Genomic DNA, 15,912 nt, shown 5'->3' with positions numbered 1-15,912 from the left:
TTCCCAAAAATACCTCTCCAGGAACCCTCTTCCCCTCCCTGAATACTGATATGACTTCTATTTGAGATATCTGGGATTTTCTGCCTGTCCACAAAGGACCACTTTTAATTTACAAGTTGTATCAAACACAGCACAATGAAAAAAAATCACAAAACCCAACCACTTACTGTAACGTACTCGTGGAATCATAGGATTGTGAAGGACCTCAAGGGTCACCTGGTCCAACCCCCTGCACAAATACAGAAATGCATCACACACTGTGTGATATGCATGTATCACAGTATCGAGTTCTGTACTGTACAGTCCTGTATGCTACATTTCAGAAGGAAAGTCTAGTTAATTTACATTGGTATATAAATGCAGATCATACAAATACATATCTTTCTGATGTACCTGAGGATCATCTGTGTTAGAGCTGCACAGCTTGTCCTCTGACCAAGACAGCAAACTTTTCCCTAATGAAATCATGCACTGGAAACGCTGAGAAAGGGACCAACCTAATGACGTTTCCTTACCGTTTGTTGCATTCAGGCCATTTTATGCAGGCAGGAAGTAGTTAGGTCATAGCTGGGCAATGTTTTTGGTTCATAAAAGAACATTTATTTTTCATTACATAACAATTATCATTGCAGAACTATGATGATGTCAGTAAAACACTGCAACTTCCAAGTAAAATCAAGATATATGGCTTGATTATGGCCCTATGTTTCTCCTATTCTATCAGTCTATGCTTTCTTGCTCTAGTGAGAGTTTTCTTATTCTCCCATTCCCATTTCAATCTACTTTTGGTAATGCAGCCACAGGAAAGAGGACATGCAGTTTTTTCATCAGTTTCCTCTACAACGGCGGCAAACTTATTTATTTCACTGTGGAAACAACAAAGTTTTATTTTATGTACTAGAATTATAAAATATATTACTATAGATAGCTTGGGTATTTCTGACGAAGATACCATACAACACTGTATACAGTTCATTTGAAAGAATAATATACATTATATTACTTAAATCAATCTACCATACATTATCATATGTAATAAATTTAAAACTTTATTGTATCAGTTTTACAAAAGTAGTAGGAATGTGAGATATAATTTTTCATCACCAAGCATGTGTAACCACCAATCACATTTAGAAAAACAACCCACTGATCACAAGTTAGCTTAAATAGCCCCAAGTGTCCTCAAAGAGCTACTGTGTGCTGTGTAAAAGCTGAATAATCCTCAGAGTGTCAGAGGGTGTCTCTTCAGCTGTTCGGGATCATAAGATGATATCCTAGCACTCATAAAACAGAAGATTCAAAACATAAGAACATACATTTAGGTAAAGATCATTGTGACAATACTGGAAGTAATCCACAAGAATTGTCAACACCCTTGAGGCCAAACTAATTCAACTGTGTCAAGGAATTGTTGCTTTTACTCAAAACCAAACACAAAGACTACAGCAAATTCACACTGAAGTATACACGCTAGGAATATGAAAATTTTACATCACATTTGGCTCCTTTTAATCTTTTACAAGATAACTTCTCATCTTTTACAAGATAAGAAAGAGAATTTGTTCAGAGCACACTTTTAATTTAAATACATAATGAATACAGTATTTATGGTATGTAACACCAGAACTGCAGCTGGTGCAAAGTATTGCTGTTCTTTATTGTCTAGTTATTTGAACAAAATAGTTTACCACATTAATGAAGGCACATTGCAAGGAGAAGAATCATTTCAATATTTTTTAAAATGATGCTTTCTATTTAATTCATTGTAATAGGGGAATTTACTTTGGCCCCTGAACTTAGAAAAAAAACATTTTGTTTTCCAAGACCTAATAATATTTGTCCCAAGTATTTACATGGTAGTTTCTTCCCATTCAAGTTCCACATCACCTGCAACAGAAACAAACAATTTTTAAATGATGTTGCTTTTTAATGAATGTTACCCAATTATGGATACTAGTTAATAAATACATATTTTAAAGATCTTTCATGGGAAAATAATTTATAACTTGAGCAAAGACTGCTACCATTATATATGTTAAAGGTCAGCAGAAAGCTAGAACGTTGGGCTTATCCAAGCGCTCATCAGAAATGGTCGTTAGTATCGAGAAATCAATGCACCTTCTAGGAAAAAAATAACTTTGTAGTGCAATCTGGATCTATTTACCTTCCATGGCATCCAAAGAGTCCATCTTTTGCAATGCTGAATAATTTACAAAACATATGGGCTGACTGCTTCCTGTGCTTGTCAATAGGTCCAAAACACACTGATGCAAAAAAATATATTGTGCCTGCAAGTTGTAAAAGATAAAGGTAACTCATATGGATTATTAGAAGAAAAATGTTTCAAATAGCTAAATAAGTTATTTTAAATAAAAACAAGCATTCAACTGTTCTCAAGATACTTGGATGTTGGTGTACTATAGCACTTGATCCCAATACTTTAAAAATGAAGTCACATGTATACAACCTAACTTTAAGAATTAAACTGAGGAAAGGCTGATTTCAAGGCATGTTAATTCTTATGTTCAGATAAATAAATCCAAATTACAGTATACATTACTGAACACAACTGCACCATATTTTCCATCATTTTATTCAGACTGAAGAAGCTAAAACACAAACACTCAATGAAAATGTCCTTTCTACTAGCATAGTGAAAGCCAGCAGGGTGCAGTCAAATGCAAAAATTCAACTAAATCCACATACACTTGATGTATGAAGCATTGGTAATAGAAAACAAAAACTTCTAATCATAAGTGCCAGCTGAGTGCTGTTATAAAGATCTTTTAAATGAAGCTTCAGTGCACAGAGTTAGAGACACAAGTTAATATAATTACATTATTGGTGAACAAAAGTAATTTTAGGTAACAGCTGCTGTACGATAAAGGAAAAAAACCAAAAAGAAATAATATTATATGGAACAGAACAAATCACTTCTTTACACAGGGAAAAAGAAGGGATTCAGTAAAAGCTAGAAAATCTAAATATTCAAAAAACATATTTAGTTGCAGAGAATGTCAGAAAGAAATTAAAATGGACTTTCTGAGATTTGGTGTAATCCAGTTAAAGTTCTTAATAATACTTCTGTGTAATTTTTGCTTGATATTATATTTCATCATAACCATAAGCATTCAAATTATTTCTAAAACATAATCAGATTTCAAATAGGTTGAGAGGTCATCAACAGTTCTTAAGTCCCAAATAACTGAAAGATAAACTTCCATAGATAATGCAGTACACAGTAGCAATGCACTCTTTTTGCAATACAGTATCAATTTAAATGCTTGTTAATGTAATAGTGTGCAATTGCTGCAAAGCAGCTCTTATAGTATTCCTAGGAAGATGTCTTAATCTGTAATGAAATCATCATGAAGATATGAGCTTCAAAAGGCTGAAATTACTACAACATATATCGCTTAAATATTTTTTACTATTAAGATGGACCACAAAAGCTGGAAGGCCTGTTGTACCACTACAGCTGCCACTTACATCTCCTGACAAATAGAATACAATCTTTCTTAACTTTATTTGTGAGGAAAAAAGGGAAGAAAAGCCAAGGACTTTCCCCTAAACATAACTGATGACATTCTTAGTTTCACTTTGAACTAGACTGTGCATGTGTACAGCTCAAAGTAGGGGAATGCAGGTAGCTGCAATGCCACAAGAGGAGCCTCAAGACACATTGTTCCTCAGAGACGCATAATTGATACCTTGATTTTGCTGGTCCAGGAAGGAAGAAAGATCTTTATTATAATGTACATTATAATATTTGAGTACAGTTTACCACTCCCCAACCAGTTCTGTTGACCAGGACATGGTGCTGGTTAACAAGGAGATTTGAGTTATGACTCCACCTACTCTGAATCACTCCCATCCCCACATTCCCCAGAACCAGTGCATCTCACACAGCCCCTGCACTATCCTAGCACCCACAGCTCAGAGAAAGGGCTTGTGCTCTGGAGAAGGCATGCTCAGTCTTTTTCCTACTAGCCTGGACAACCACATTAATTTTAATCTAGCCTTATCCCAGTAGTTAAGAACCAGCATGGTGGCCTGCAAGTTAGAGAAAGAGACTGACTGGATTTTTTTTTTTTTTTATACCAGCACATTGCCTGTTAAGAATGACAGGCAGAGACAGAGGCCTGCGTCCGCCCCTACCCCAGCCAGGGCCAGGGCCGCTTCCCGCCACTGCTTTGGGCCAGGTTCGGGTCCGCTCCCCACTCCCCCCCATCGCTTTGGGCCAGGTTGGGCTGGGCGGGGGCAGGGTCAGTTTTCCCCTCACCCTGGAGCCATTTCCCCTCTCTCCTCTGCTGCTTTGGGCCAGACCAGCCTGGGGCTGGGGCCGGGCTGTTTTCCCCCTCCCCCTAGGGCTGTTTTCCCCCTTCCCCCAGGGCCGGGGCTAGGGCTGGTCCCCCCTCCCTCCCCTCTCCTCTGTTGCTTAAGGCCAGACCAGGCTGGGCCCGGGGCTGCACCTGCTCTCCCACCCCCCTGCTTCAGGCTGGAGCCGGGGCCTCGGCCTCCCCCACCCCCATCCATCTGCGCTGTCACCTCAGGCTATGGGGGGGGACGGGGGGGGGAAGGCCAGCTCCACCACCACAGTCATGGTGGCATGGCTGCCAGCTCCTGTCTGAATGCTCGCACTCTGATTGGTTGTTTCACACAACCAATCAGAGTGCGAATAAAGTGTTATGGACAGACAGACAAAGGCTTTTATAATATTAGAATATACACTTAAAATTGCAGGAAAGGATCACTGAACAAAATTTGAGAAGAGAAATAAACATTCTAGACAATAGACTTGCATTCACAAGAGGTAAATCAATTGATACAACCTTGGCAGTGAGACTTCTAATGGAAAAGTACAGGGAAAATAGGAAAAAAAAATTTACTCAGTGTTTACTGACATGGAAAAAGTGCGTGACAGTGAATCAAGAGAAGTGATGTGGTGGTGCCTGAGAGAACATTTAGTATGGTCCATGTGAGATTTGTGCAAGATGTACAGAGGCTCAACAGCTTGAGTTAAAAGCACATAAAAGGAGACTGAGGATTTCCCAGTCAGCACTGGGGTCCATCCAAGGTTAGCATTAAGTCTGTTCCCTTTTGTGCTAGTTCTGGACACATTCAGAGACATTCAGAAGGCTGCCCCCTGATACCAAAAACAGATAGGAAGTGACTTGGACAGATGGAGGCACATTTTGAAAAGACACAGTCTATGCATCAACGGGGAAAAAGCAGAGTACAGGTCATATATATTTTTAGGTGACAGTGAACGGCAAACACCTTCTACAGTACTGAAGGAATTGGCTGGTGTCATACCAGAACCACTGGCACGGCTGTTTGAGCGCTCGTGGTGCTCAGGTCAGGTCCTAGAGGACTGGAAAAGGGCCAATGTGGTCCCTATTTTCAAGAAGGGAGGAGGGAGGATCTGAGTAATTACAGACCAGTCAATCTCACTTCCATCCTTGGAAAGGTCTTTGAAAAGATTATGAAGGATCATATTTGTGGGAGTCCAGTGGGAAAAATAATGCAGGAGGGAAACCAGCATGGATTTGTAGCAGGTGGATCATGCCTAACCAATCTGGTTTCATTTTATGACAGGGTCACAAAATGTTTAGATGCAGGATTAGAGGTGGATGTTGTTTTCTTGGATTTTAGCAAGGCCTTCGATACGGTCTCTCATCCCATTCTCATAAATAAATTAAGAGGCTGTGACATAGATGTTTACATGGTCTGGTGGGTGGCAAATTGGCTTACTGGTTGCACGCAGAGTGGTAGTAGACGGGTTGGTATCGACCTGGAAGGATGTAGATAGTGGAGTTTGGTACTTGGACCTGTACTCTTCAATATCTTCATCAGTGATTTGGATGTGGGTGCGAAGTGTACTCTGTCCAAGCTTGCAGATGATACTAAATTGTAGGGGGAAGTGCACACTGGAGGATAGGGAATGATTGCAGGCAGACCTGGACAGGTTAGAAAGGTGGGCAGTACACAATAGGATGCAGTACAACAAGGACAAGTGCATCTAGGGTGCAAAAACATCCAGCATGCCTACTGGCAGGGAAGTAACCCTCTTAGCAACACAGAAGTGGAAAGGGATCTCAGAGTCATACTGGACTCCAAGATGAACATGAGCCGTCAGCGTGACGAAATCATCAGCAAAGCTAACCGCACTTTATCAGGCATCAGCAGATGCATGACAAATAGAACCAAAGAGGTGATACTTCCCCTCTATGTGGCATTGGTCAGACCACAGTTGGAGTACTGCGCCCAGTTTTGGGCACCGTACTTCAAGACGGATGTTGATAAACTTGAGAGGGTCCAGAGGAGGGCCACTTGTATAGTTAAAGGTTTACAGGACAAACCCTATGAGGAGAGACTGAGGGACCTGGACCTCTTCAGCCTCCGCAAGAGAAGGCTGAGAGGTGATCTTGTGGCCACCTACAAATTCATTTGGGGGACACAGGAAGGGATCGGAGATACTTTGTTCACCAGGGCGCTTCTTGGGGTAACAAGGAACAATGGTCACAAACTGATAGAGAGCAGATTTGGGCTAGATATTAGGAAAGACTTCTTCTCAGTCAGGGTGGCCAAAATTTGGATTGGGCTTCCAAGGGAGGTGGTGCTCTCCCCTACCTTGGGGGTCTTTAAGAGAAGGCTGGATAGACATCTGGCTGGGGTCATCTGACCCCAGCACTCTTTCCTGCCCAGGGCAGGGGGTCAGACTTAATGATCTGTTGAGGTTCCTTCCAACCCTAGCATCTATGAATCTATGAACCTGTGAAACTGGAAGACTAGTACATGCCGTTTAAGGTTAGGTTTATCTGGGCTCCACTGTGCAAGAAAATGGAGATGAGGGAGAGAAATAAATGGATTACATGGAGGCAAGTGAGTGGAGTGGTTTGTGATAGGAAAATGCAATTTGCATGAATAGAAAAATGTCCAGGACAGTGATAAATCCATGTATGGATCACACAACGAAGAAACAACACTTATTCACATGAGGGTAATGGGAATGAAGGCATGAGAATGAGGTGTTAAGGAAGAGACAGTGATGAATAAAATCCTGGGGAGAAAGCAAACTTGAAAAGCAGACCCCAGTTACTGGGCAACACACTTGGAAAAAGAAGAAAAAGAAATTTTTCAGAAAAGCAGTAGATCTCTTGAATGTGTCTTGGTGAATGTAAAGGGGGAAAAGAATAGTGATACTATGATGGAAGCCTACTTTAGACCACCAAATGAGGAAGAAGAGGTAGATGAGGTAGTTTCCAAGCAGGTAACAGGAGTATCTAAAATTTCTGAGATAACGGGGATTTTAACTTCACTGACATCTATTAGAGAAGAAAAACAACACATAATATGTCCAACACATTCTTAACATATGTAGGACAAATTTCTACTTTAGAAAGTTGAGCATTGAGTTAAGTGCAAATGTGAAGGTGATCAGCAACTTGGGAGGAAGTGACCATGATATGACAGAATTCATGATTCTAAGAGCAGGCAGGAGAATAGCAAAACAAGGCTGCCAAATTTCTCTAACTCAAAGAAAGAGTAGGTACAATGTCACGGACAGACTAATTAAAGGATAAAAAAAATCCAGGAGGAGAAGCAGTTCTTAAAGACATGATACTGGAGGATCAACAAGTGATTCTGACACAAGGGAAAGATAAGAAGATCCATAGGAGATGGATGTGCTTACAGAAGAAATTCATAGCTATCTCAAAATCAAGAGAGAAACACATAGGCAATGGGGAAAAGGGAAAGTCACTAAGGAAATATACTAAGGAACAGCAAGAACTGTGGGGACAAAATCAGGAAAGCAAAAGTGAAAAATGAGATACAACTGGCAAGAAATGTGAAAGACAACAAGAAGGAATTCTACACATCTACCAGACAGAAAAGAAAGACGAGGAAAACTGTGGGGTGACTTTTCCAAAGTGAGGGTATGCTATTCATGAATGATAAAAAAGGCAAAGTTACTAAATTACTACTTGCCTCTGTCTTTAAAAGCAAACAAAAAACCCAAAAATGATGATTAGATCTTGGTGGATCCCTACCCGAGATCTCCTGCCAATTTGATTCTCTTTCCTTGCTGTATATTATTTCCACTGATGTATATTATTTCCACTAGTTTCCACCTAACTAGTACTTTGCAATATTATTAACAAAATTAATAATTAATAAAGGGACAAAAGAGGAAGGGCTATAAATCTTGATATGAGACCATGTCAGGGAGCTTTTGATAAATTTGAATTTAAGTTAGCAGAGTCTGATAAAATTCATCCTGGACCTCTGGAGAAACTAGCTGAATATATCTTAGTTCTACTGACTGAATCATTGTCCAAGTGATTAATTCAAATCACTGATATCTAAACAATAATGTGAAGCCATTAATGACAGAAGAATTCCCACAAAACTGGAAAAGTGCCCACAGTGCCCATCTTAAAAAGGGGAACAAGTGGGACCTGGGATCATCCTGACTTCAACACCTGGGAAATTAAAAGAGCACATTATAAAGCAGACAATTTGTAAAAACCTAGAGTAAGTGGTAATCACTAGCAGCCCCAATGGATTTTTGAAGAGCAAAACGTACCAGACCAACCTGATTTTCATCTTTGACAGAGTACTAGTTTGGTGGATGAAGGGAATGCAGTGAAAATAATATACCTGGACTTCAGTAAGGTTCTTGCTGAGTCTCATGTAATACACTCATGAGTCAACTGGAGAATGTGGACTAGAAAGAAACACCATGAAGTGAACACATACTTGGTAGAACAACAGCAAGGATAGAGGAAACGGATCAATGTCAGATTGGCAGGATCTCTCCAGTGGCATTCCACAAGGACCTATTCTGGGTCTAGTGCTGTTTAGTTCAGCACCAGATGGAGAACTTGGATGGAGGAACAGAGACCTTACTGATCAAATCTTCCTACAATATAAAGCTAGGAGGGGCTGCAAATTCTTTGGATGATAGGATTAGAATTCAAAAAGATCCTGACAAATTAGACAAATGAGATACATACAACAAAATGAAATTTAGCAAAGATATTACAGTGCAAAAATTCTAGGAGAGACAGCTGGCTAAACAGTAGGAATGCCAAGAAGGATCTGGGGGTTACAGTGAACCATAACTGAGTATAAATCAGCAATGTGATACTGCCACAAAGGGTGTGTGGGGGCAGGGGTGCAAATTCAGTTTGGGACTGAATTAAGAGTAGTAGGTTAAAATGGAAGGTGTCAGCTAGAGCACTGCATGCAGTGCTAGGCACCAAATCTTAAGAATAATGGAGAGGATCCAAAGGAGCTGGACTGCAGGCCATACAAGATGAAGCTGAAAGAACTAAATATGTATACTCACAGGAAAAGGAGATTAAGGCGGGATATTAAACTGTTTGAAAGGATGCCAAAAAGAAAAGGAAGAACAACTGCTTTTTCTTGAATAGAGGGCAGGACATGTGGCAATGGGTTTAAACTGTGGCAAAGCAGATTTAGATTATCCCAGCAAAAGCATCCTAACTTTATGGACAACAGAACAAGCCCTGTATGAAAGATACACAATTTCCTTTATTATAGGTTTTCAAAAAGAGAATGGATAAGATGTAGGATCTGGCTTCGAATCTAGAACTTGCCTAGCACATCCTGTATCACGGCAGGGATTTGGACAAGATGACTTTTGAGGTTTGGAAAAAAGGGGCCAGGAGAGAAGGTGACCCTCTAGCCCCAATACACAAGTGGTTAGGGCACTTTTCCTCTAAGCCAGAGATCTGAGTTCTGGGTTCCCCTGGCAAGATAAATTTGAACGTACATCTATCCAATTTCCTAGCACAGTGCACCAGGACATAACCTAATTCCTTCACTAGCATGATGTTTGAAACAGAAGGCAGGGTAGCTATGTAGATTTATAAACTAACTAAATAAGAAATTTATAGAGAGCACAAGGTTTTGGTAATCCAAGTTCAGTTTATCAGATATTGTAAAAGGCCGGGCAGAAAGCAAAGTATAAAGTGGAGTGAGTAATTAGAAAGCTGAGCCATTGCCCCTTGCAATGCTTCAGGCTCTAGCCAGCCATCCTCATGACGGATGGCTAACCCAAGCGGCCTCTGCTGCTTCCTGGCTCCCACAGCTTAGGCCCGTGTGTAGCCCTGTGCACCATGTGACCTGGTCACTTGCCAGGAGATGGGGCCGGAGCCCCCTCACTGCAGCCTTAAGGCCTTTGCCCCATGCGCTGCCCCGCACACTGTGTGGCCTGCTGGCCCTGCCAGGGTTGCAGGCTCGAGCCACCACACACGGCTCCCAAAGCCTGGGCTCTGTGCACCAAACCGTGCACCCTGATGGGCCCGAGCAATCTCACACTGCTCCCAGGGCCGGATGCACTGTCAACAGCCTGAGCAGTTTTGCGCTGCTCCCAAGGCTGCTCCTCCAGTGGCAGCTTCAGGAGCCTTGGGCCTATTGTCCACTGGGGGAGAGCTCCCCAGTGTTTCTTGGCTCTGCTCTTCTTGAGTTCCTTGCTGCATCTGCCCATGTGCTGGGCACGCAGCTCCTTTTATATGCTTCAGGGCTCTGCCCCTGAAGTCTTCCAGACCTGACAGTTTACAGTCTTCAATCAGGTCTGGGGGAGCTTTTCTCCCTCTCCCCTCAGGAAAGGGGCATGATTTTATTTCTCTTGCTGCCTTCTGATTGGTGGATGGGCTCCACCAATCAAGACAGCAGGATCTCAAGCCTGGGACTCAGCCGAAGCTCTGAAAGGTGAGCCCGCTACATATACATGGCCAAATGAGTGTGTTTACATGACTACATACCTACATGCAGCCAGAAAATACTCAGCCAGTGTGTACATGCAGTGCAGGAGAAGTATAATTGTTCCTGCATGCAAGTGCCAGAAATGCAACTTATGCAACTAGAAAACTCCGATTTGGACACACTAAAGGAAGCAGAATTCTTCCCATTCATATAATAGTCTCAATTTTCATCCCAATAAAATCAAAGAATCAGGTATTTGGAAAATGCAAGGGCACTGGAAAAGAGAGACTAGGAACTTCACATATACCTTCACTATGCTTGTCATATAGAACATCAGGATTGCTTCTTGTACAGACTGCTCTGAATTCATCTTTAGCCTGTTGAGAAGGCTAGCCTGAAGCTACCTCAGTATAAAGCACTGATAAGCCTGTAAATTACATCTTAGCCCTCATATAGACATTTGTTTTCTTCTGGAAGAGTCACTCCTCTTCCAGGAGAAACCATGAGTGTACAGATTTTCAGGCTTTATCTTCCTGAGCAAAAATGGCTGTTCCAGGAGAAAAATAACCTAAGAACAACCTGGTTAAGTCACTCCTGGGAAAGAGAATATCTGTACATGCTATAGATTCTCTCAGCACAGGACACAGTTCTCTAACATTCCTCCCTCCAGGGAGACAGTGTATCACTCATTGGAATGTGTTGCACTAGCAGAGAGCAGAACGTGTACCTTTTACAATCCCCACAATGTGCTGCGGGGAAACCCAGTCTGACCATGGTTCAGTCTGGGTCAACCAATCAGGGCAGCCCCCAGTGCATTGGTGTCATCTGCTGCCAGGCAGACTAAGGGAGCATGCAGGGCCGGTCCAAGGGTAATTGGCACCCTAGGTGAACTGTGTACCTCGGTGCCCCTACCACTTCCAATATAGAGGAAAAAAAGAAGTCTAGAATGAACTTTTACATGTTCTTATTTGATATTCAAAATGAACAATAAAACAATAAAAACAATTTTTTTATTGATTGTTTCACACTTTTCATTAACCCTAACAATTATAACAGCCAGGGCTGTTATTTAGAATGATGTTCTTGTTATTTTGTTCTAAATATAATTTTGGCGCCTCCTAAATTTTGGCACCCTAAGCAACCACCTAGTTCGCCTAATGGTTGGACTGGCCCTGGGAGCATGCAGAGCATGCTAAACTGTGTGTACGGGGGCTCCCTCTGGCTGTATGGCATCAACATTGCTAGCTTTCCACTCTTCAGTGTCTCAGGATTCAAATGTCTGAAAATGTGATTCTGGGTAAGTTGTTCTACCTGGAGAACAAGCCTGGAAGAATTCTCTAAGATTATTTGAATGTGTATACACAGATTTAGACAAGGTGATTCAAGCTGGTACTATATTTTCTGCAGACAAGGAGGAGTATATGTTGAACAAAGAACAGCACTGAAAAGCAACCCTTACAAAGGGTCTAAGTCTATACCTTCTGATGTCTTGTCCTAAACAAAAGAACAAGCCTCTTATTAATGTACTCTAACACCTGAAGTTCTTATGGGCCAACACTTAGTTGTAGTTGCTGAATTGGAGCAAAGCTTCATAAATTCCCTCACACTGCAGATTGAGATTACACCTTCATGCAGATGTTATTTCACTGATGTCTCCTTTTCTATCCATAATGAAATCCTGGTTCTACTAAATTTAATCACAGTTTTGCCATTGATTGGGGTCAAAATTTCACCCCATGACTTGCGTGGTAACACTAAGGCAACAATATAAATTGCTTACAGTTTAACTGTCAGAAATAAGGAGCAAGAGTATGTATTATGTGACCAAACAGCTCTTCATGTAGCAGCTATTTGACTGTCTATTTGAAAGTCTCTGAATTAGTGAAGGCTATTGAACCCAAAAGAATGAACAGAGGTAGATTCTGGGCAATGCAGTCAAATTTCTACTCCACTGGGAAGTTGGAACCAACTTTAAAGTCCACAACAACTTCATTAAAAGTAGTATGTACCCAGATCTCTAAGCACAGGATAGTATCAACTTACTGGCTTTTAAAACAGTTTTTTCTTTATAACTTATACCAGCCAAGTATAAGATTGCTAAATAAAAATATATCTTATATCTGAACCATAGATAACCCTTTACAAGTCATTAGTGCCTTGATAATACAAATGCTTAAGTATGGGTATAACTTTACTCAAATGTAGAATTCTATTGAAGCTAATTTAAAATAAGTCAAGTAGTTATTAATATGGGTAAGCTTAAACATAAGTTTATGTTTTTCAAAAGCTAGTAAGCCTTACTTTTGTATAGAATCTGTATGTCAGTAACTAGCACGAAGTCAAGAAGTATGCAAACCAGTTGCGATTTAAAAAAAAACCTTAATGTTCAATACTAAAAATGAACCTTTTTCAAGGTCCCGGAAGGATGGTTGGGTGTTTCTGTTTCAACTGGAAACTAAAAGCAGTAGAAAATGTACACGGCAGCCAATTCTGATGTAGGCCAGTTTGGAATGCAATGTTTGGAAAACAAAAGTCATTTTAGGACAAGAAAAACTGAAGATATGTAAGCTTTGTATGTCTTACCAGATTCTGTACCATACACATTCTCTCACTTCTCAGCTCAGCTACAAGTCCATAGATGTCCACAAAATCATGATCATTTATATGCTGGGTTAAATGGTCCAAGGCAATAAAAACTCCTGTTCTGCCAACTCCAGCACTGAAAGCATTGTATAAAATTTTTTAAAAATGTTATATAATAATTATTTTAATGTATAGCATTACTTCCTGGAAAAACTTAAGGTAAAAGCAAGTTTAATGTGAAAAGAAATTTCAGTCAAAATGGGAGTTGTTATGCAAGCTACTTATCTCCCCTGCATCGCTAATGAATGGGATACATGGTATCTAGACGTGATAAATGGATAGATAAATATATAAATAGATAAATGGAATCTAGACCTAGTCCTAGCTTTGGTCTTGCAAATCTAAACCCTACTGATTAAGTACAGCTAAATCAAAACCACCCTAATTTAGCATCTCTTTGGGACAGAATGAACCCAAAAACTGTTTTGTAAATTCCCAAATTTTGCGGTCTCAAATGGAACAAAACCACAATCAAGGTTTTGCAAAACTACTACTTGAATGCGTTGCTGCATTTCTATTTCAGACTAAATAAATGAGGGGCAAAACAAGTCTCACAATGGGATTGTAGAGAGGCAACAGCAGGGCGCCAGACTACCAAGTGTTGACTCTGAGGTGTTGCAGAGTCACTTGGAAGGACTGGATGCGTTTAAGCCGGCAGGCCCGGATGAGCTCTATCCAAGGGTACTGAAGGCACTGGCTGACGTCACTGCACAGCCACTGGCAAGAATATTTGAGCGCTCGTGGCACACGGGCCAGGTCCCGGAGAAATGGAAAAGGGCCAATGTGGTCCCCATTTTCAAGAAGGGGAGGAAGGAGGATCCAGGCAACTACAGGCCAGTCAGTCTCACCTTCATCCTTGGTAAAGTCTTTGAAAAGATTATTAAAGCTCATATATGTGAGAGCACAGTAGGAAAAATTATGCTGAGGGGAAACCAGCACGGGTTCGTAGCAGGTAGATCATGCCCGACTAATCTAGTCTCTTTTTATGACCAGGTTACAAAACACCTGGACACAGGAGTAGGGGTAGGTATCGTTTACTTAGACTTCACGGAAGTGGAAAGGGATCTCAGAGTCCTAGTGGACTCCAAGATGAACATGGATCATTAGTGTGATGAAGTCATCAGCAAAGCTAACTGCACTTTATCATGTATCAGCAGATGCATGACAAACAGAACCAAGGAGGTGATACTTCCCCTCTATTGGGCACTGGTCAGAATGCAGTTGGAATACTGCGTGCAGTTTTGGGTACCACACTTCAAGAAGGATGTGGATAACCTGGAGAGGGTCCAGAGAAGAGCCACTCGTATGGTTAAGGGCTTGCAGGCCAAGCCCTATGAGAAGAGACTGGGGCACCTGGACCTCTTCAGCCTCCGCAAGAGAAGGTTGAAAGGCGACCTTGTGGCTGCCTATAAATTCATCATGGGGGCACAGAAGGGAATTGGTGAGGCTCTGCTCACCAAGGCACCCCTGGGGGTTACAAGAAATAATGGCTGTAAGCTAGCAGAGAGCAGATTTAGACTGGACATTAGGAAGAACTTCTTCACAGTTAGAGTGGCCAAGGTCTGGAATGGACTCCCAAGGGAGGGAGTGCTCTCTTCTACACTGGGGGTCTTCAAGAGGAGGTTAGATAGGCATCTGGCTGCAGTTATCTTAACCCAGCACTTTTTTCTGCCTATGCAGGGGGTCGGACTCGATGATCTATTGAGGTCCCTTCCGACCCTAACATCTATGAATTTATAAAGAAAAGAAAAATAAAAAACCTTTCTATATATTTAATGATTAGAAAAGAAAGCACTTTTGAAAAATGGTGGGGAGACCATTAGCCTGAAGGATGAAGTCCAAAAGGCTGGTAGGTATAGATGTTCCCATTTAAAAGATTTGAAACTTAACCAGGCCACTTTAAGAACCTGCCACATTTTATATGGAAACACTGCTAACAAATGGAAGGGAACATGATCACAGAGGCTCAGCAAATGTGAGACCACTCTATAGAAGCTTCAAGTGGTGGAGAATACCTACTGAGTTTCATGGTTATGAGAATTAGGGCTGTATGAAATGGCACCATTCTGTTTCGCCTTCAGTTTCAACGGTTCGAAGGAACAGCGTTCCGCTTCGAATTTCCTTTAGATTTGAAACAGCTGTTCCGTTCCATTGAAACTGAAAGGCTGTTTCGACATTTTGCTGGGGGTGGGAAGTAAGCCCAGCTAGGCTGACTTCCCACCCCCAGTGGTAGATCGCAAAGGGGGTGGGGGTGTCAGCCCAGCTGAGTCGACTCCCCATCCCCAGTGCTAGAACGGGCAGAGGGGAACGGAGAGTCAGCCCAACTGGGTTCACTCCCCCTGCCCCGCGCTGTGATCAGGTGTGGGGCGGAGAGTCAGTCCAACTGGGTTGACTCTCCACCCCTGCACCCGATTGCAGCGCAGGGGGAAGTGAGCCCAGCTGGGCTGACTCTCCGCCCTCGCACCCGATTGCAGCACGGGGGGGAGGGAGGCAGGGAGGGAGGGAGGTAAGTAAGCCCAGTTGGGCTGACTC

At 41.8% G+C, this 15,912-nt stretch overlaps 1 protein-coding gene across 5 annotated transcripts in view; it reads right to left on the bottom strand.

Annotated features, from left to right (window-relative positions):
* Positions 1 to 1,031: 1,031 nt before the first annotated feature.
* PTPRQ (protein tyrosine phosphatase receptor type Q) overlaps positions 1,032 to 15,912 on the bottom strand; it is a 232,032-nt gene continuing 217,151 nt past the window's right edge. For all 5 annotated transcript variants that reach the window (XM_019494047.2, XM_059726123.1, XM_059726124.1 and 2 more), the window contains 3 exons: positions 13,321 to 13,456; positions 2,165 to 2,288; positions 1,032 to 1,887 (listed from right to left, as the gene is read on the bottom strand). In XM_019494047.2, the coding sequence (XP_019349592.1) occupies positions 1,850 to 1,887; positions 2,165 to 2,288; positions 13,321 to 13,456 (298 nt within the window). In that variant the 3' untranslated portion in view covers positions 1,032 to 1,849. The remainder of the gene's footprint in view (positions 1,888 to 2,164; positions 2,289 to 13,320; positions 13,457 to 15,912) is intronic.

Source organism: Alligator mississippiensis, chromosome 4, assembly GCF_030867095.1.
Source record: "Alligator mississippiensis isolate rAllMis1 chromosome 4, rAllMis1, whole genome shotgun sequence".
Lineage (NCBI taxonomy): Eukaryota > Metazoa > Chordata > Crocodylia > Alligatoridae > Alligator > Alligator mississippiensis.
The sequence above is the reverse complement of the archived record's forward strand: the minus strand, read 5'-3'. Positions and strand labels throughout refer to the sequence as shown.